Source organism: Chlorocebus sabaeus, chromosome 1 (genome assembly GCF_047675955.1).
Source record: "Chlorocebus sabaeus isolate Y175 chromosome 1, mChlSab1.0.hap1, whole genome shotgun sequence".
Taxonomy (NCBI): domain Eukaryota; kingdom Metazoa; phylum Chordata; class Mammalia; order Primates; family Cercopithecidae; genus Chlorocebus; species Chlorocebus sabaeus.
Genome location: NC_132904.1, coordinates 64,641 through 86,447, shown reverse-complemented (window position 1 = coordinate 86,447; position 21,807 = coordinate 64,641). Strand labels below are relative to the sequence as shown.

The following is a 21,807-nucleotide window of genomic DNA, read 5'->3' as shown; positions in this document are numbered from 1 at the left end:
GACTACAGGCGCCGCCACCACGCCCGGCTAGTTTTTTCTATTTTTGGTAGAGACGGGGTTTCACCGAGGTCTCGATCTCCTGACCTTGTGATCCGCCCGCCTTGGCCTCTCAAAGTGCTGGGATTACAGGCGTGAGCCACCGCGCCCGGCAACATACGGCCTTTTCAAATTGAATTTTCTGTATAGTTTTTTTTTAGCTTTTTTCATCATCATAAATTGTCAGCATTTTTTTTTACAGTTCACGGTGCTGATTTTATCCTTGCATCATTTCAATACTGAAGATGTAAATTGTTTTAGTGACTCATACAGTGTTCTAATTTGTTTTAGGCATTTTTTGCAAAACTGACTCCACAAAAGTGCATTACCACAATGTTGACTGTGTGTGTACATAAAAATGGGAAACTTCCTCAATAAATGAAGAGATGTCCTTTCTGTACATCTGCATTTGTGAAAAATTTCTCTAGACCTCGTTTTTTTTGGCAACTGCATATGTGGTGATGACTTGTTGCGATTCTTGATTGAGCCCGTCAGAAGACGTAGGTTGTTCATCCTGGCTTTTCGGAAGACTGCAGTTATGAAGCTGGGCGCACGCAATTCCCACCTAAGTGATATGTGTTCACGCAGTTCACGTATTTCCTCTGTCAACATATTTCTTTTTTTTTTTTTTGAGATGGAATCTCTCTCTGTCGCCAGGACTGGAGTGCAGTGGCGCCATCTCGACTCACTGCAGCCTCCGCCTCCCGGGTTCACACCATTCTCCTGCCTCAGTCTCCCGAGTAGCTGGGACTACAGGTGCCTGCCACCACACCCGGCTACTTTTTTTGTATTTTTAGCAGCCTGTGCCCTGTGCCCTGTACCCTCTCCCAGGGGGTGGGGGTGGGAGTTTGCACTGAGGGAAGGTGTGGGTGAAACTGTCTCCCAGAGAGCAGGAAAACAATTTTATTAGTAAGTGTTTGCTGCGGGAAGGAATGAACCACTCATTATCTGCAGAAGAGGCAGGGAGACTGGGCCAGAGCCCAACTAACCCAGCACATCTGTCCCTGGGCGCCTTGACCTACCTGTGGGCCCCAAGGGAAGGAACCTGGGGTCAGACAGAACCCCCTGCCCACAGCCAGCACTCAGACACTGCTGAACTCCTTCCCACCAGGTAGCCCGGCATTCTCAGAGGAACAGAGGCTGCCTCCTCAGACATCATGAGGTGAGCTGAGTGCAGCTGAGCTCCCAGCTCTGGGTCACTCTGTGGTAACGCATCACTCAAGAACGTTCAGCAGCTCACCCAGGAATCCCAAACTTTGAGAATCTGAAACTAGCTCTACATAGTACTGCATGGCTGGCACCTCGGATATTTAGGGCTTACTTCAAAAGTATGTCACTTTTTCCCCCAGCATTCTCTTTTTTTTTTTTTTTTGAGACGGAGTCTCGCTCTGTCGCCCAGGCTGGAGTACAGTGGTGTGATCTCAGTTCACTGCAACCTCCGCCTCTCAGGTTCAAGTGATTCCCCTGCCTCAGCCTCCCAAGCAGCTGGAACTACAGGCGTGAGCCACCATGCCCGGCTAATTTTTTGTATTTTTAGTAGAGATGGGGTTTCACCGTGTTAGCCAGGATGGTCTCAATCTTCTGACCTTGTGATCCGCCCGCCTCGGCCTCCCAAAGTGCTGGGATTACAGGCATGAGCCACCGCGCCCGGCCCCTGCTTGCATTCTCAAATCTGACTTCCTGGCCCTGCTCCTTTGTGGAGGTCATTTTTCACAGTTTTCTTTTTTTTATTTTTATTTTTGAGACAGAGTCTCCCTTTGTAGCCCAGGCTAGAGTGCAGTGGCGTGATCTCGGCTCACTGCAAGCTCCGCCTCCTGGGTTCACGCCATTCTCCTGCCTCAGCCTCCCAAGTAGCTGGGACTACAGGCACCTGCCACCACGCCCGGCTAATTTTTTGTATTTTTAGTAGAGACGGGGTTTCACCGTGTTAGCCAGGATAGTCTTGATCTCCTGACCTCGTGATCCACCTGCCTCGGCCTCCCAAACATTTTTCACATTTTTCACAAAGAAATGAAAGCCCCTTCCAGAGGGGTCACAGCTCCCCACACTGCGACTGCTTTACTTGAAGTCACATCAGGAAGTGCCAGGCTGGGGCTGCTGGTCTGAGGCTGGTTCTCTCCCAGTTCCAAGCAGGCGTCCTTTCTGCCAAGCCCTGTAACAGGAGGGGACGGCTGCAGCTCCCCCTTCAGCTACAAAAAGCCCCAACACCCAAGCAAGCAGAGGATATGCCGAGAGGACACGCCAGGGAAACCCAGCTGGGACTCAGGAAGGACCTTGACCCCAGAACCATTCTGAGGCTGCCCGCTGCCCTCAGGCTGCTCCAAGCCCCGCTGAGGCGTTGGACAGTTCCGAAGGCCCACATCTCTCCAAGCTGGCCAAAACACCCACCTCTCCCACGGTAAGGGACCTCCAAGGTAGCAGCAAGCAGTCGAGAACTCAGCCCATTCCCTGGGTTTTGGGGTGACACAGAAGTCCAGGATGGAAAAAGGGAGAGGTGACCATGGCCCTGGGTCTCAGCCATGACTATGACAGTGTCTGAACGCCAGGAAAGGGGTCTCTGCAGCCATCACCTGCAGACCAGGCTTCTGAATGGGCAGCAGAGTCAACAGCAGGGAGGGGCTCCCAGTTCTGAGGCTCTGCTCACCTGGCCAGAGATGGGTGCTAGGCTGAGCTCGGAGGCTTGGTGGATCCATCAACTTCATCCCCTTAAACAGGAAGAGGAGGGCTGCTTTGAGGGTCAGATGAGAGCACAGGTGAAAACTAAAACCTAAGTTAACCATTTCCACTCTTGGAGTACGAATGTCTCTGTTTTCAGCAGAAATAAACCAAGGTCAAGAAAGTCATTTGCCCAAGGTCATACAGCTAAGACCTGAACCTAGACTAAGGTCCTCATTCTAGGCCAGATTTGCTCTTAAACCTCTGGGGCTAAAGTCAAAAGTAAGAACTGGTCTCCAACCTGGCATCTGATTCGGCTTCAGGAAATGGGGAAGGACTGGACCCAGGCTGATTCGGGAGGAAACTGAGGGTGAAATTTGACTGGTGCCTCAGAACCTGGCCACTGGAGAACACAGGGCTCCAGATGGGGTCTCCTTTTGCACACGCAGAGCACGGGGAATCTGACCTCTTCTCAGCCCTCTGAACAGGACTGCCATTGAGAGAAAGGGTCCTATGCCTGTTTGCCTGCGACTTAAAATGGTTGTTTCTGCTGTTCCGTACACACTCTGACATGCACAGCCACAGGTAACCAGGAGCGTGCACATGTCTGAGACTGGTCTGCCCAGCGTGAACTGTGGCCTTGCTAGAAGGCACACGCAGCCAGGCAGGCTCTTGGACAGACCGATGGGGCTGCAGCAGGCGGCCCGCTCCAGAGATGGAAACCCAAGGCTGCTGGTCTCTGAGGTCGTCCTCCCGGACGAGGGCCAGAGGCTGCCAGACGTGTTGACGACAGTGGTAACTCACTGCTCACAACTACACAGAGGTTTGAAGGCAGATGGCGATAACATGGCTAGGGGAGGGGGGCTGGGGCAGTCTGTCTCCCAAATCCCAAACTGTGGGACCTGAGGGACAGAGGGCAGGCAGGCAACCTCTCTTATTGGCCCAGGCCTGACTCCCCTACCAGCTTAGTGGGCTTGTGGGTACTTTCCTCCATCAGGAGCAGGCTGTGGGGCTCTCACCCATATTCACCAGCTTCCTGGTTCCTGGAGGCTGGATCTCACCCGCCTGGAGAGCTGCGAGAGCTCCATGCTGTCACTGCAGGCACAGGACTGAAAGACCGCATTAAACCGTCTTTACACCTAACGTTCACTTTGTGATTCTCTGTGTACGTGCACCTCCACTCCCAGACGAGGAACCTCAAGGTGGTTTCCTTTACACGCCCAGTCCCAGAGATGGCTCATGTCAGCATTGGGGCACACTGGGTCACAGACGCTGGTGGCTATTTGAATGATGAGTGATGACAAGGATGCAGATGGATGCCTGCCTGGGTCGGGGCAGGTACCTGAGAGGGCTGGAGAAGGGAGTGGATACCCCTGGGTCTCTCTTGACTAACAATAAGGATAGAACCAGCTTCCTCGGTAGCCCTTGGTGCTGGGTTCTGCCCCAGTCTACTGTACGTGCAGGGAGGAGAAGGGCCAAGGCTACCCCCACCACGTCTTCCCAACGTTCCAACTTATGCTTTTTAACCTCCAGGCAGAGGCTTGGCCTGGAAGCTAAGCCCAAGAAAACAGAGCCACGAGAAGAACAAAGCAGAGGTGTTTATTATAGGAACATTCTCAAACCACAATGGAAAAGATGTGCGTACAGGTGGATGGGGATGGAGATCAACCTTGGAGTACACGGACTTTAGGGGACTTCCTGCCTCATGCGTTCTCTCTCTCCCTTATCACCTAAGACCCAGAGACCCCCACCCACTGCAGGAGAGACCCACAAAGAAGCCTTCTCCCTGTGGCCTGGATCCCATCAGGGACAGTCCTATTTTTAGAGCAAGAACAGTCTGTACTTCAGACAGGATCCCAACCCCTACCCACATTCAGTGTCGACCGTCTGAGCAGCCAGCTTCATCGGCTGCAAACGCCTCTCTCAGGTGGTCAAAGGAGCACGACAGGGAACCAGGGGCCCTAGGTGAGGATGTCATGGGCCTGGTGCTCCACCAGCATCTCCATGCTCTTCACATCCGTGCACCAGAACTCCAGGCGGTCCTTCATTCCCTTGATCTGAAATGCAGATCCGGACACAAGGGGCATTAAGACACACAGGAGTCACAGGCCAAGTGGCCGCCACAGCACCTGACGGGGCGGCTCTGCATCTCCAGCTGACTCTCTAGGGCAGCTCTAATAAAAAGGACCTCTGAGCTGGGGGAGTGTGACAGGACTTCCCAGGTTAATTCTTATCACAAGGACATTAGAAAAAACTTGCATGAAAGAAAGCAGACAAGAATAGAGGAAATCCACAGGATTACATTTCCAGCAAATGTAAGATGGATGTGAGCTCAAATCACAGAACCAGGAACGTATTTGATCGGAGTACCTATCTTAAGATTAAAAAGCACCATCAGCACAACTAGCACTATTGTAATAATAAGCTTTTAAATGCAGGGTTCAAATCCCAGGCTGGCATTAAATTAAGCTCTTAGAAAAACCCAACAGCAGTAATTCATTCTCCAAAACCTCGTCTGATAATGCTTTCTTCCCAAATGGCTCCCATCCAAATGAAACAAAGATACAACCCCCCAAAACCCACAGAGTGAATAATGGTCTTCAAACACAACACCTGCTGCAAATCCAGCACTCGGGGCTGCACCCAGGTCATGTGGACGCGTCTGTCCACCTCGTCTATACTGCCTTTCACCAGCCCCACCGAAAGGGCCTTCATCACCAGGAGCTCCACCTGCGCAGAGACGAGGCTTGTATAAGACAGGACAGCCTGACACACCCCCAGGGACTCAGATGGCTTCTCCCGTCGTTTTTTACTGTCGAGGGAGCACAGCGCTCACACAGGAGCCTTGACTCCTCCATGTGGCAGCTCTGCTGCTCTAACACCCTGAGCCTAGGGACCATACCTCATTCACTGTGATTTTAGCACTTTTGGCAATTTCTTCAAAAGTAAGTTGTCTGTGATTGGCAGGTCGTGTGAAAGTCATCTGGAAAAAATTTTATTAACTATTTAAAACTATTTTTCCAAATAAAAATAGAGAACTGATAAGAATGTTTTGTCAATATTGGCTCTTAAAATAGAGATCTTATTAGTACCCCATATACTAGAAAGTTCCCTAATATTAGACTTACATCTTGTTAAGAACAAGCTTTCAATGCTTAGACAAGAAGGACAACAGCAAAATGCCTTATAGGAATTTTTGACAGTAGCCATTATTCAATCCCTGAACAAGTACTTGAGGCCACAATTTGGCCTCAAACCACAGGGTTGACCACGGCAAACCAGAAATGTAAGGGCCACTTCCTCAAGAAGCTTAGGTTCTAGTGGGGAAAGACAGATGTGTGTGGCAACAGGAAGCGACATGCGACGAGGAGGCAACTGCATCATGGTGAGAGGGGCAGCTACTTCATCTCAGTTCAGATGGTCAGGAAAGGCCTAAGCCGGGTGGCCGTAGGGTGGGAGGGTGTCGTCTGAGCTAAGACCCAAATATAAACTTAAAAAAGCAGGTGGTGGCAAAGGAAAAGGAAGGTGGCGAAGAGAGTGACGCACAGCAGAAGCAGCACCACTGAAAGCTCAAACTGCTCAGGACAGGCTTGGAGAGTGCAGCGCCCCCACCTGACCAAAATCTGAAACCACAGACAAAGTGGCTCCCGGGTGTCTGCTTACCTCCATGAGGCACAACAACTGAATTTTCCTCAGAAGCTGGGCTTCGTTAGCTGCTAAATCAGGCTGTAAAGTACAGAAAGACAGAACAATGTCTTCCATGTTTGTGCTTATCAGTTACCTAACTGGGGCTCTGGAATTCGCTCTCTAACAGTAGACTGAACAAAAAGCAGCCAAGCAGATCCAAACATCTCACACTGCAGACTGCTGAAGCTCATCCACATCTTCTTCATTCTTCTTAGGAAATCTAACTGGGACACTTTGTCAAGGCAAGGAATTTACAAGGTAAGATCTCTATTAATGCTACGAACACCGTTAGGCAAGGCCACAGGGTACCGGCATTTCGAGAAGACTCTCCTGGTCAAGGTGCTGTCGGGAAGGACACACCCAACAGCCCAGGAGGCTTCCCTCAGGGGCCGCTGCCTGCTCAGTGCCAGGGGAGTCCCTCTGAGGAAAAGCTTCCTTAATTTCTACAGACTTGTTCTGAATCAAAAGAGCAAGTTATTAATTTATAATGAAAAATATCATTGTCACGAGAACTAGAATACACTCTTCTGCAAGACGTGCATCATCTCTTCTTATAGATCAAAATGTTACTTAAACCAAGGAGACTTGTTTTTTTAATTCAAATAGCAACTCATATCCTGACACAGGCAGCCCCGCTGGGGACACTTCTGCCTCAAGCACTGGACAGGTCAAGCTCTGTACAAAGGGCACTCCCTGTCCAGACAGGCTTTGCTGCCTGAACAGATGCTGCCAACATACATCTACAAATTTTTTCCCTTTAAATTGCTGTAACTAGCCATCTTCCTTTCTGAGTGGCACATTTTTTTGAGACATCAATAAATAACCAGACCACAGTTAGGTCTGGCTGCATCTGTGCTTTCTGCCTCTTCACAGTGACCTCATCTATATCCACCCTGCTCCACTATGCAGGAATTTTACAAGTTTATGTTAAACTGAGAAAACTGAAAGTTTCAGAAAAATACAAAAATAACCGTAATTCCTACCACAGTTAACATTTTATTAATATTTACTTCTAATAATCTCATTAAAAAAGAACATACTTCACCATTAAAGCTCAAGTCCTTGTTAAGCACCTTTTCCCAACTCCTTCCAGAGGCACCTTCACCCAGTGCCCTCCCCTTGGCTGAGGTGAACTGGCTGTTCTCCCTGCATAGACCTCTCCTCCTGCACCCACTGCTCTCCCCATCCCTGCACCCACCTCTCTTCTCCTCCCTGCACCCACCCCCTTTCCCCTCCCTGCACCCACTGCTCTCCCCCTGCACCCACCTTTTCCCCTCTCTGCACCCACCGCTCTCCCCCTCCCTGCACCCACCTCTTCCCCTCCCTGCACCCACCTTTCCCCCTCTCTGCACCCACCGCTCTCCCCCTCCCTGCACCCACTGCTCTCCCCCTCCCTGCACCCACCTCTTTCCCTCCCTGCACCCACCTCTCCCCCCCTCCCTGCACCCACCCCTTTTCCCCTCCCTGCACCCATCACTCTCCCCCTGTACCCACCACTCTCCTGGTCTCTGCACCAGGCACTTGTTCCTCCTCCATTCCACGCTCTCTCCCACCCACTCATGTTGGCCTCACACATTCGTCTTTCAGTTCAGCAAAGATACTAACATTTTCCTTTTCCTCCGCTGAATGCACTCTTCCCACACTCTTCACTCATTCCTAAGGCTACACAGACCTTAGGTCACTATGGCTTCTACGCCTTCCGTGAGACCCCTTCCACCCAGCACAGATGCAGGGCCCACATTCGATTGTTTTCTCAGAACACCCTCACTCTAACCAACCACTTAACTCTCTGCTCTATGAGAGCAAGGACTAGCCTATCTCGGTCTCCTCTGTGCCCAGTTCCTTCCTGTGTGCCTAGGGAAGACGCTCAATGAACACTGGTTGTATGAGTAGATACACAGGGGAACAAGGGCTGGGGCATCGTCAGCGCCATACCTGCTGGCCCCAGGCAGTCTTCAGAGTCTGGAACCTCTCTACGTTGCCACTGTTGAAGGCGTAGAGGGTGTCAATCAGCCACTGCCGGTCAGTGTTCCGCAGGGACTCCAGCACGGGGTGCATGAGCTGTGGGGATGGAGACGGTCAGCACGGGGTGCATGAGCTGTGGGGATGGAGACGGTCAGCACGGGGTGCGTGAGCTGTGGGGATGGTGACGGTCAGCACGGGGTGCGTGAGCTGTGGGGATGGTAACGGTCAGCACGGGGTGCGTGAGCTGTGGGGATGGAGACGGTCAGCAGGGGGTGCGTGAGCTGTGGGGATGGAGACGGTCAGCAGGGGGTGCGTGAGCTGTGGGGATGGAGACGGTCAGCACGGGGTGCGTGAGCTGTGGGGATGGAGACGGTCAGCACGGGGTGCGTGAGCTGTGGGGATGGAGACGGTCAGCAGAGGGTGCATGAGCTGTGGGGATGGTAACGGTCAGCACAGGGTGCATGAGCTGTGGGGATGGTAACGGTCAGCACAGGGCGCATGAGCTGTGGGGATGGAGACGGTCAGCACGGGGTGCATGAGCTGTGGGGATGGAGACGGTCAGCAGAGGGTGCATGAGTTGTGGGGATGGTAACGGTCAGCACAGGGTGCATGAGCTGTGGGGATGGAGACGGTCAGCACGGGGTGCATGAGCTGTGGGGATGGAGATGGTCCGCAGGGGGTGCATGAGCTGTGGGGATGGTAACGGTCAGCACAGGGTGCATGAGCTGTGGGGATGGAGATGGGATGGAGATGGGATGGAGACGGTCAGCATGGGGTGCATGAGCTGTGGGGATGGAGATGGGATGGAGACAGTCAGCACGGGGTGCATGAGCTGTGGGGATGGAGATGGGATGGAGACGGTCAGCACGGGGTGCATGAGCTGTGGGGATGGAGACGGTCAGCAGAGGGTGCATGAGTTGTGGGGATGGTAACGGTCAGCACAGGGTGCATGAGCTGTGGGGATGGAGACGGTCAGCACGGGGTGCATGAGCTGTGGGGATGGAGATGGTCCGTAGGGGGTGCATGAGCTGTGGGGATGGAGATGGGATGGAGACGGTCAGCACGGGGTGCATGAGCTGTGGGGATGGAGATGGGATGGAGACGGTCAGCACGGGGTGCATGAGCTGTGGGGATGGAGATGGGATGGAGACGGTCAGCACGGGGTGCATGAGCTGTGGGGATGGAGACGGTCAGCTGGCAACACTTCAGTCTCCCTTTCGTTAAGGAAGCTGAGCCCAGGGTCAACTTACGAGTTCTCCAAAGTTGAACACTCCCTCGCCGAGAAGCCCTGCCAGCCCCAGCGTGAAGGCTCTCTCCTGCTGCTCAGACACTACGGTAGCAACACAGGCCCATTTACAACCCGGTCACAATAATCAGTCCTGTTTAGCTTTAAAAATCTCATATAACAAAAAATTAAAAAGCATTGTTTGAAATGGTTGTATTACAAAGCCCTGACATTAGTCACCTCTTCTGAAGTACTGGGTTGACTTAGATTATACCAGGAACCATACATACATGGGTTTTTTGGGACGTGTATTCATTTTTTTCCTAAATATATGTGAATCTATTCATATTTTCAGCTGTGCCACCTCCAAGAAGTGCCTTAAATCTCTTATCTGCTATGGTGGAATACTACCTCTTATTTAAGTTACCTAACCTAGCTTCTTTTCAGACTAGAATTAACTTACTTTCTGTTCCCAGACAGCAAGTCTATTATTCTCTTGACCACCTTAGTTCCTTTTCCGATATATTTTTCTTGACATACAGTAATAAAAACTGCATCAACACTGTTAGCAGTTGCTGGTCTCCTTAGCTTCAACAGTGTTTTGTGAGAAACATTTAAAATATGCTGAAAATTTCTTTTCTGAACATATATTCCTTACACTTTCCCCAAAACTCACTGGTCATTTTCTTTTCACTCTCAAACCCTTGAAAGATTTAATAATTTGTCCCCATGGGTCTGGAATTGCAGTTTTCAAAACAAGTGTCTCAGCTACAGGGATTCCAAGTGTCTCAGCTACACGGACTCCAAGTGTCTCAGCTACACGGATTCCAGGGGTCTCAGCTACAGGGATTCCAAGGGTCTCAGCTACACGGACTCCAAGTGTCTCAGCTACACGGATTCCAGGGGTCTCAGCTACAGGGATTCCAAGTGTCTCAGCTACACGGACTCCAAGTGTCTCAGCTACAGGGATTCCAAGGGTCTCAGCTACAGGGATTCCAGGGGTCTCAGCTACAGGGATTCCAGGGGTCTCAGCTACAGGGATTCCAGGGGTCTCAGCTACAGGGATTCCAAGTGTCTCAGCTACAGGGATTCCAAGTGTCTCAGCTACACGGATTCCAAGGGTCTCAGCTACAGGGATTCCAAGGGTCTCAGCTACACGGACTCCAGGGGTCTCAGCTACACGGATTCCAAGCATCCTTTATTCTGCAGCAGAAGGGCGGGCAGGGTGGGTTCAGCAGGTATTTACGTCATGGGACTTCTTACAAAAACCTGTGACTTAGGTAACAATAAGGAACTGGAGAAGGAACAGTAAAGGAGCTAGGAGGAAAGTCTCATTTTCATGTAAATTAAATGCTGGAGACAAATACAATGTAGAAACTAAAGTTTATACAAATCTTCCCATTTTTTCTTCAAAACAGGATGAATCCATCTGAGTAATTTCTTTTTTTTTTTTGGTGAGATGGGGTCTCACTCAGTCACCCAGGCTGGGGTGCAGTGGTGCAATCTTGGCTCACTGCAACCTCCACTTCCTGAATTCAAGAGATTCTCCTGTCTCAGCCTCCCAAGTAACCGGGATTACAGGCACCCACCATCACACCTGGCTAGCATTTTCAGTAGAGACAGGGTTTCACCACGTTGGCCAGGCTGGTCTTGAACTCCTGACGTCAGGTGATCCGCCTGCTTCAGCCTCCCAAAACTGCTGGGATTACAGGTGCGAGCCACCACGCCCAGCCCCGCTTAGTAATTTCTGAGAACTGTCACCTCAAGCGCCTCACAGATGCTAAGTTTGGAGAATACGCTCCTGTGTGACATGGACTTTAATGGCCTAGGTTACCTGGTAGATCCTTGATGTCAACACAGCCCAAAAACCGCAGAGCATCTTTGTAGTAGGACGCGTGGTTTCCGACTGTTTGATAGTATTTACTGGAGAGATCATAGAAACGACTGTGAACCGATGTCACACCAGGAAGGTTGTTGAGCATTTCTTCAACATCTTCAATTGTTTCCTACATATGGGAAGCAAAATCATCTCTCTTTTTAAGTTAAAAGTTTATTTATTTCATTTTTTTAGGGACAGGGTCTCACTCTGTTGCCTAGGGTGGTCTTGAACTCCTGGCCTCAAGCGATCCTCCCACCTCAGTCTCCGCAGTAGCTGGGATTACAGGTTCAAGCCACTGTGCTTGGCGAAGATTTTTAAAGTAATATGTTGTGAGATGAAAAGCGCAAACTACAAAGGCAAAGACTGATGAATGTGACTACGTTAACAGGAAAACTTAATCCAAAACACAGAAAAAAGTACAAAGACAAGCTATAGACTGGGAAGCAATATTTACAACATGTATAACCCACCAGCAATTATGACCAAGGAAATATAAAAATGCTTACAAATCAGTCAGGAGACAGTAACACAGTACAAAAATGGGCAAAAGACATTAACAGGCAATTGACAGATCTGGAGACACAAACAGAACGGCCAATAAACCACTAGTAATTGTGAAATGCAAATTAAACCCCCAACAAGATACAATTTCACTTCTATTAGAACAGCAAGGGTTAGAGCCTGAAACTATCAGGTGTTGAAGACATGGAGCTTCCAGAGTGCTCGCACGGTGCTGAGGGAGCGTATATCTGGGAAAGGCAGAGACGCACACAGTTTGTATCTGTGGTCTCCAGGCATACATCCTGGTGAGATTCTGCCCACGCACACAAGGGACCACGCACAGAAATACTTATAGCAGCATTGTTTGTGATAGTGAAAAAACAACCTAAATCTCTCTTTTTTTTTTTTTTCTGAGATGGAGTCTTGCTCTGTTGCCCAAGCTGGAGTGTAGTGGTACAATCTTGGCTCACTGCAACCTCTGCCTCCCAGGTTCAAGCAGTGTGCTGCCTCAGCCTCCCAAGAGGCTGGGATTACAGGCGCCTGCCACCACGCCTGGTTAATTTTTGTGTTTTTAGTAGAGATGGGGTTTTACCATCTTGGCTGGGTTGGTCTTGAACTCCTGACCTCATGATCCATCTGCCTCAGTCTCCCAGAGTGCTGGGATTACAGGTGTGACCACCACACCCGGCCCTAAATCTCTTCAATAGGAGACAGGATATGTATGTTGTGAAACACTTACACAGTGAAATTCCGTACAGGAGTAAACGCACACTGGGTACACATACCCACAGGACTCTGGCACCCAGTACTGAGCCAATGTTAAAACACTTGAGTTACACACTCCTACTTAATGAAGCACAAGGAAATGCATGGGCACGAGAGGGAGCCTGGCTGGGGGAGAAGAGGGGTCTGAAGGGTACTGGGGCCCTGACTGTGGCTTCGTTCCTTCCTGAGCTGGCTGGGGCACACGGACGCCTATTACAGTATTGTGGACTGTGACTTACAGCTTCCAGTGTGTCTTAAAATACTTCAAAATAAAATGCACTAAGTGTGCACATGGGTGAAGACTGAGAAACAATAAACAATAAAAAGTATCTTTTCAGGGCAATGAGGACAGGAATACTTTTAACCTAACCCCAATATTTTCTTTAACATTATGGTTAGCAAACAAACACAAACACACACAGGCTCTGGTTAAACAAGGTGGACCCACCACGTGTCGGTTTCACTGCCACTCACATCCATACCTGTCTCCTAAACTGCACGAAAACATAACTGAACATAAGAAAGACATAAAAATACACAGGATACTTCAGCAACATCTAGGAGGCAGAAGGAAGGTGGAGGAATAGCACATGACGTGCCAGTGGTGTGTAGGCTGACCTTGGTCAGGGAGAACCAATGTGCTTTGGGCTGAGGCCGTTGGAGTCATTATTAGACGGATGTGCTGTGGTCACACAGGGGACTGCTCTTTTGTTTAAGGGCAGCAGGCATTGTATCAGCAACTTACTCTTAAGTGGTTTTGGAAAAAAGCTACAGACACACACAAAGGCAAAAGTAGTAAAAGGTTAGCAATGGTGGGCTGGGCGCAGTGGCTCACGGCTGTAATCCCAGCACTTTGGGAGGCTGAGAACAGAGGGATCGCTTGAGGTCAGGAGTTCGAGACCAGCCTGGTCAACATGGTGAAACCCTGTCTCTACTAAAAACACAAAAAAATTAGCTGGACGTGGTGGCAGGCGCCTGTAATCCCAGCTACTCAGGAGGCTGAGGCAGGAGAATCGCTTGAACCCAGGAGGCGGAGGTTGCAGTGAGCTGAGATCGCACCACCGCACTCCAGCCTGGGTAACAGAGCGAGACTCCATCTCAAAAAAAAAAAAAAAAAAAAAAAAAAAAAAAAGGTTTGCAATGGGGAATTTGGGTTGAGGTATAGGAGTTCTTTGTGTTATTTTTGCAACTTTTCTCTAATTTAAAAATGTTTTAAAATAAATAGTAAAGAACAAAAATAGGTTTTTTCCCCCTACAGTTTTAAATAATTTTAATCCAAAGAGAAATCTGTATATGGTGAGCTCACCTTTGTAACCTGTAGGTCCCCGATGTTTAATTTTAGAGCTCCAATTGCTGTTTTACACAGGATCACTGCCTCATCACTACTTTTCACCTAAGACATCAAAAACAAAAACAAGAAACCTCAGAACGTGGGCAGCTGACTAACAAAGGAAGCCAGCTACTTGCACATTAACAACCTTGATGACTAGAGACCGTGTGGTCTCTAAAGGTCTGGACGGTGAGCATGGACACAAACTGTAAGTCATCCATACCCTAAAAGGTATTGCTGGCATCTCACATTTACCTTCTCACGAGTCTTTTCCAGGAAAGTAAGAGCCACATTAGGATCTGGAAAAGAAAGAACAGTCAGAAGGACCATCAACAGACTGGTTTCTACTAACCAAGACATCTTTAGGTAGGATAATCTTTAGGTTTTGACCATAAAGTAGAATAAAAATACAATATTGGATACAGAAAGCACAAAAGTTCAGTTAACTTGATATTTCAAGAAAATTTTAACTACCATTTGGATCTGCTCCTTTATAAAACAAAGTAAGACTTACCAGTCATCTGTCTAACTACATGAAGAATGATTTCTACCAGGGACAAAGGATTCACCCTGAAATGAAAACCACCAGTCTTTGAGTACCAATGAGTATCAAAGTACTCATTTGCAAAGTAAAAAAGGGATGAAAGGGTTTTACCTGTGTTCAAATTCACTGATAAAGTTTTCATAAAGCTGTGAAACCAAAACATGGAGAGAAATTACAGGATGTCTTGTATTCTGCAAAATGAAGACCCCAGATACTATTTTTGGTACAGAAGCTGCATCAATGCTATCAAGTTGGGAGTGTGCAAACCACAATGCCCATCACATAGTAAGCAATGCATGTTTGCAGAATGACAGGAGACCATATTAGGGCTTATTTACATTCACGTAAATGATCAACAGATTATTAATGAACATTAGGTTTCTTCTAGCTTTGGGAATTAGGGTACAGACCGATAAGAACCTCCAGACAAATTCCTATATTCTTTCTTCCAGGTATTGTAAGTTAAATAGACATCAGATTGAAATGCTCCCCCAGTTTTCTCCCCGTGGCTTCTGGGCTGTTGGTATTTGGATGCTTGTGAAGACGGCTTGTGCCGCTGTGTGGTCTCCAGCCGACCAGGACAGGTTTATTTGTATCTATCCTGTTTGTTGAAGTAATAAGAAGACCATTGTGGAAGGAAGGTGAAACCCCCTAAGTAAGTCTGTTGAAAATCCTACAGCTAGAGGTTCAAGACCTATGTTCAGCAGTTGGACTTAATGCATTTCTTGAGAAAAATAAAATGTACTCCAGAGAATGGAATCGTGATGTCTAATATAAAGGCAGAGTCTGGGCCCAGCTCAAACGCGAGATGGTAGCCTCTGTCTTGTACATTTCCCATCACATGAAGTCAGTAATGTTGTGTGCAGCATAAATGATACCTCAACTAAAAACAAGGACACAAAAAAACAGGAAAAACAGGAGGCAATGACCAAAGTCTTCAACAAGGAGAGGGAAGTAAAAAAGGGAAAGGAAAGAAAAAGACATAACAAGCCGGGCACAGTGGCCCACGCCTGTAATCCCAGCACTTTGGGAGGCCAAGGCGGGCGGATTACGAGATCAAGAGATTGAAACCATCCTGGCCAAAATGGTGAAACACCGTCTCTACTAAAAATACAAAAATTAGCTGGGTGTGGTGGCACGTGCCTTTGGGAGAGGCAGGAGAATCGCTTGAACCTGGGAGGCGGAGGTTGCTGTGAGCTGAGATCACACCACTGCATTCCACCCTGGGCAACAAGAGCGAAACTCCATCTCAAAAAAAAAAGAAAAAGAAAAAGACATAATGTAGTATCAGCACCAAGTATGTGGTACTACTTGGTATGCAGAAGCCTCCATTAAGATACCTGAAGTACGCAGTAGCCTCCATTAAGAGACCTGAATGGAGGCTTTTAATTTGTATCAAAGGAAAACAGAAGCGTTTCGTTTGCATTATTCACCTGAACTGTGAACCCTTGTGCCTCCCATCTTTATAAGAGTTGACAGTGAAATAACCTTATATCAGAAGTTTGCATCTCACTTTTATGGAGTATAAAAGAAGTTTTTTGACTTTCAATGCATTTTTTTTGGAAGAAAATATTTTAAAACGGACAATGGCTTGTACAATAAGTTACTTGAAATCTTATATCTATCTTCTGCGTAAACATATTTCAGATAAATTTCAATTAGATTTGAAATACACATTTTGTTCACCTATTAATGAAATAAAATTTGAAACAAAAAAGAAATGCTCGCTAATCAAACGGAATGGAGTTCCTTCAGATTTTAGAAGGTTAAAGCTAATTGTGCGCCATTTTGAAATTTCTTAGCCACTCGGCACACTTGAGCACTTCCTCAGACTCCATGCTAGGTAGTACAGCACAGAACGTGTAAGACAATGATGGGTCTTCAAGGAGCTCCTGGTCTACTGAAGACAGTCTTTAAACTAATAAATGACAATACAGTGAGTTTAAGTGCAAAAAGAAAGAAAGAAAAAGCACAGAAGTACATCAGCCAAAGGGAGAAGCTTCAAAGATGGTTACTGCAGAAGTGGCAATACTGAGTTTCAGGAAAATGAGCACAGTTAGAGAGGTGGCCACGTGGTGTGGGAGAGGAAGAAGCTGAGAGAAGAACATTCCAGACAGTAACAAACATGTGCAAAAGCACTGAATAAAAAAATACATTATGTTTCAGGAGTAGTTCTGAGGGACACAGACTAGGAAGCACTGAAGATTGGTCTCTGTCCAGAGTGCAAGGCTGAACCAGAGGACCCACATGATCACTTCTATTTTAGAAACATGCCTGGGGCAGAGAGGACAGCAGGTGAAAGAGACAGAGAGAACAGTCAGAGGCTAGTAGTGGCCAAGACAGGAGCGTGAAGGAGCAACAGTAATGAGGATGGATGAATGCTCTGAGAGAGATTTAGGGGTAACTTGAACCAGACTCACTCAGATGTGGGCTGGTCACAGAGAAGGAGAGCTGACAATAACCCCTGAGCTTATGGCCTGGGTAACTGGGCCAAAAGAGTGCCTAGTGTGGGCACAGTAGGAGAGGGAACCTCCAAATGACCTTAACTTTGGATTAGGAGAGCCTGCAGTTCCTCTGGGATATGAAGGTAGAAGGATGAAAACACCCCTGTAGCAATTACATATTTGAATCAAGCACACAAGAAACAGCCAACTAAATAAAATGGCATTTTGTCCCGATGCTGTGGCCCACGTCGGTAATGCAGCACTTTGGGAGGCCGAGGCAGCTGGATCACTTGAGGACAGGAGTTCAAGACCAGCCTGGCCAACATGGTGAAACACCATCTCTACTAAAACTACAAAAACTAGCCAGGTGTGGTGGCACATGCTTGTAATCCCAGCTACTTGGGAGGCTGAAGCATGAGAATGGCTGGAACTGGGGAGACGGAGGTTGCTGTGAGCTGAGTTCTACCATTGCACTCCAGCCTGGGTGACAGGGCGAGACTCCGTCCCCTTGCCCCCCAAAATAAATAAAATGGTGGCCAGGTGGTGGTTCACACCTGTAATCCCAGCACTTTGGGAGGCTGAGGTGGGTGGATCACCTGAGGTTAGGCGTTTGAGATCAGTCTGGCCAACATGGTGAAACCCTGTCTCTACTAAAAATACAAAAATTAGCCAGGCGTGGTGGTGGGACCCTGTAATCCCAGCTACTCTGGAGGCTGAGGCAGGAGAATCGCTTGAACCAGGGAGGCAGAGGATGTAGTGAGCCGAGACTGTGCCACTGTACTCCAGCCTGGGCAATAAGAACGAAACTCTGTCTCAAAAAATAATAATAAATAAATTTTTAAAATGGCATTTTTGCTACAAGAGACTATTTCAAAGATATTTTCCTTATTAGAGGGAAATGTTTGAACTTTCCTGACATCTATTGATCTAAAAAAGTACCTTAAAAAAGAAGCCCACTAAGTCCAGAAAGTCAAAATTACTTCTGGTGACTACAAATTCACAAATACTAAAAATTCATAAATACCATCCATTTACACTTATGCCGACTGGATCCCAACAATTTTTAAAGGTTTATTCTGTCCATGGGAAAAGTAAACTCAGATCTGCCAACTTAAACAAACATCACCTTGCCGTGAGGTTGCGGCCATATTTTGCCATGTGTAGAAAAGTGATTTAAAGATAAGAAGCCAAAGGATAGAGATAAACAATTAGGAATCATCTATCCTGATGATTTAGAACCTCAGGGAACAAGTATTAAGACAGGTCTCAGGCCAGGCACGGTGGCTCCTGCCTACAATCCCAGCAGTTTGGGAGGACAAGGCAGGCAGATCACCCGAGGTCGGGAGTTTGAGACCAGCCTGGCCAACACTGGTGAAACCCCATCTCTACTAAGAAATACAAAAATTAGCCGGCTGTGGTGGTGGGCACCTGTAATCCCAGCTACTTGGGAGGCTGAGGCAGAAGAATCGCTTGAACTCGGGAGGTGGAAGTTGTAGTGAGCCAAGATCACACCATTGCACTCCAGCCCGGGCAACGGGAGCGAAACTCCGTCTCAAAAAGAAAAAAAAAAAAAAAAGGCAAGTCTCATTTATCATTTTCCCACATAATCCAGAAGACTGAATGTTCAGCAAAATCTCCAGGCTTACAGATGATTTTAAGTTCCTCTGAATAGTAAAATGTCAAATTGATGGCTATAAACCACAAGAAAATCTTACAAGCCCAGGTGGTGGGGTAGTAAGGTGGTAAGCTCTGTTGTGAGCATATAAAAGTAATGCATTCCGGAGAAATGACTCAAGCTGCAATTATAAGCTATCAGCTACAATGCTGGTGTGAATCTCTGATTCATTCAGAATGAGAGTAAGATGTCAGGAAAAACTTCAAAGAGGAGGATTTGTGGGAATGTGTCAGGGGATCCGGGGAAGGCTAGGAAAGAAACTGCGTTTTTTTAAACTGTTGAAAAAATTCTAAAAGTCCTCTATTACAGAGGCAGCATGACACTATACAGAACTCTCCCTCCAACCCACCTACCCTCAACCGAAGTACAAAAGGTGCCTTTTCTTCCACACTACCCAGACAGAAGTGTCTGGGCAAGCGGTCAGTGTGGCTTAAAGAAGGGGAGTGATGGAAGTTATCTCAGATTCCCACGGATAGTAATCTTCCTCACACCTTACTCCACCCTCTAACTGGATTTGAACTTTGTATCTAATAACAGTTTTCTAAAAGTAGAGTACTAAAAAGAAGCCTATGAACTAAGACACTCAGGCATGTTTTAAGATAGTACTTTATGCCAGAATTTTAGAAAAAGCCAGAATGTTAGTGTTTGAATCCCTTCTGCCACTTATTAGCAGTGACCTATAGTAAGTTACTTTAAGTCTTACGTTTGCTTCTACATCAAAAAAGTGAGATGAAACTAGTATCTACTGAGCAGCGTCGTTAGGAAGGACGTGTGAAGCGCTCAGACCAGTACCTGACATAAAGGGACTTCTGAAGAATTGTAGCTTATTATTATTATTAGCAAAAAGCCCATCTTATTTTAAAAAGTCCTTGAGCACATTCATATAATCTGACCTGGTATCGCAAATTATTTACCTTAATGAGACCATCTCCTTGGGCAAAGCACGGATCCTGCACAAAATCAAGCACCTGAAGTGTCAGCTGATGCCACAACCTGAAAAACATACAGCCCTTAAGACCTCTAACCTAATATCCAGTCACAGACACTTTCAGCCTTGATGATCCTATCAAGTCACAAATATAGGTTGGGTATCTCTAATCCAAAACTCCAAAATTCAAAATGCTCCAAAATCGAAAACTTTCTGAGCACCAACGTAAGGCTCAAAGGAAACGACCATTGGAGCATCTCAGATTTCAGATTTTTGATTCATGGATACTGAACGGGTAAGCACATATCGAAAATATTTCAAAATCCGAAAAAATACTAAATCCAAAAAACTTTTGCCCCAATACATTTCTTTCTTCTTCTTTCTTTCCCTTTTTTTTTTTTTTTTTTTTTTGAGACAGAGTCTCACTCTGTTGCCCAGGCTGTAGTGCAGTGGCACCATCTTGGCTCACCTCCCAGGTTCAAGTGATTCTCCTGCCTCAGCCTCCCGGGTAGCTGAGATTACAGGCATGAGCCACCGTGCCCTGCCGCCCCAATGCATTTCTGGTAAGAGATGCTAAATCCATACTAACCAGTCTCTACTGTGTAGTAGAAAGAAAGCTAAAGCAGATGCGATAAACCTGAGTTCTTTTCCTGGCTCTGCTGTTGAATGGCTATGTCACTTTGAGATCACTTAACTTCTCTCTAAGACTCAGTTTTCCCGGGTATGAAATGGAGAACATTATTCTAGATTACCTCAAAGGGTTACTATGAGGTTTGACTGGAAACGAGAACTGTGGAATCATACATATCTACCTTGAGATTCTAGCTCTTCTACCTATTAGCTGAGTATCTCAGGGAAGACAATTAAAATGAGCTTCAGTTTCCTCCTCTGTGAAAAGGATAAATAAAGGATTAAATAAGCTAATATATAAAACCTCCAGGACAGTGACATAGCGCTTCATCCAAAACCCAAAGGCTAATATTTAATAACGCATATGAAATGCTTTGAAAATTACCAAGTGCTATCCAACACAAACCATTCTTTGCCAAACATTAATTTGGTCTCAAAAACTGCTAATAGCAGAAGGCTGCTGAATGCTAAACATCATCAAAACATGTATGGAACATCTATGTGAAAGGTATTATATTAAATGCTAGGGTTAACAGGGAGGTTACTACAGGAGATGTATTTTCTATGGAATAGCTCCAGCCCAATGCCAGCAATTTACCCTATCATTTTAAAAGGAGATTAGTGCTTAGCAACAATTTAATGGCTCTGCAATTCATCCTGTTTCTAAACAAACTTAAACTTTAAGATCTTTCTAAGGGCACAAAGCCCAGCGAGAAATACAATGGAAGGTAAAGACAATGGGACGGGGGAAGAGGTTGCACCCCGTGCAACCAGTTGCAGAATGAATAGGGAAGAGAGCAAAGCTGCACTAGCCTCTGGTTTATCAACTCCAGACCATGAGAAAGATAACTGTGGATACAGTTACACCATGACAAGGCTAAGCACGAATCACCAAGATCTGTTTCTCAAAGTGGGTGGCAATCTGGTCCTGAAAGTGTGTTTGCTTGTTTCGCTGGAATAAAGAGCTAAAAGCAAAGGCTTCCCCTGAACCGTCTTAGTAAGACCCGAGGTACAGGAGTTCAGAAGCCTCAGTCACAGTCCCTCGTTAGGGAAGCACTGAATCTCAGACCCAAATATCCTGGTTACGGCTCTTGGCCCTCGTGGTCTGTCATCCTTCTTATTCCTCGACCCTGCCACTCGGGGTTCCTCAGCAAACCCTGCCGGCACAGCCAGTCGCCACACGTCCCCGTTTCCCCCCAACTTGGGTCTGGGCGCCCCCAGCCCATCGAGGGCCCGCTTCTCCGCCCGCCCGCCCCCTCCGTCTCCCCCTATCGCCGGGGCCCAGGACCCGTCTGCTCGGAGCTCACTTCTTCGTGTAGAGTTCCTCCAGACGGTGCCACACAGCGGGCTGTCCGGGCCCGGAGCTCTGGCTCTGCTGTAGGAAGCCCGGTACGTCCTTCATGACAGCAAGAAGACCCCCGGCACAGAACAACCGGGATGTCAGCCCCGCGGGGATGTCTGCCGGAAATGCTCACTCACTTCCGGCGCCGCGCGGCGCGGGGCAGGCTGGGAGCGCCGTAGCCGGCCGGGGACGGGGCCCGCT

General features: G+C 47.6%; 2 protein-coding genes and 1 pseudogene across 2 annotated transcripts in view; 1 reads left to right on the top strand and 2 right to left on the bottom strand.

Moving 5' to 3' along the window:
• Positions 1–4,596, bottom strand: part of NLRP6 (NLR family pyrin domain containing 6) — a 35,554-nt gene extending 30,958 nt beyond the window's left edge. The window contains 2 exon segments of the mRNA XM_073022639.1: positions 3,753–3,786; positions 4,559–4,596. Coding sequence (XP_072878740.1) covers positions 3,753–3,786; positions 4,559–4,596 — 72 coding nt within the window.
• Positions 4,272–21,755, bottom strand: PSMD13 (proteasome 26S subunit, non-ATPase 13). Its single transcript, XM_037998730.2, has 13 exons — positions 21,572–21,755; positions 19,621–19,699; positions 14,699–14,733; positions 14,558–14,613; positions 14,299–14,342; positions 14,020–14,106; positions 11,403–11,574; positions 9,594–9,673; positions 8,314–8,439; positions 6,355–6,417; positions 5,594–5,674; positions 5,305–5,421; positions 4,272–4,748 (listed from the first exon to the last, which is right to left on the bottom strand). Exons 1-13 carry the CDS (start codon positions 21,664–21,666, stop codon positions 4,653–4,655), a joined length of 1,131 nt encoding a protein of 376 aa, XP_037854658.1. The 5' UTR covers positions 21,667–21,755; the 3' UTR covers positions 4,272–4,652.
• LOC119624355 (signal recognition particle 19 kDa protein pseudogene) lies at positions 15,119–15,573 on the top strand (annotated as a pseudogene).
• Positions 21,756–21,807: the final 52 nt, after the last annotated feature.

Bases quoted from the DNA above. Each gene is read 5' to 3' on its own strand.
- PSMD13 (XM_037998730.2), bottom strand. From the start codon at position 21,666: ATGAAGGACGTACCGGGCTTCCTACAGCAGAGCCAGAGCTCCGGGCCC. The intron at 14,614-14,698 runs GTAAAACCCTTT...TTTTCATTTCAG, and splicing joins ATCAGTGAATTTGAACACAG to GGTGAATCCTTTGTCCCTGG. The intron at 11,575-14,019 runs GTGAGCTCACCA...TCCCATATGTAG, and splicing joins GGGACCTACAGGTTACAAAG to GAAACAATTGAAGATGTTGA.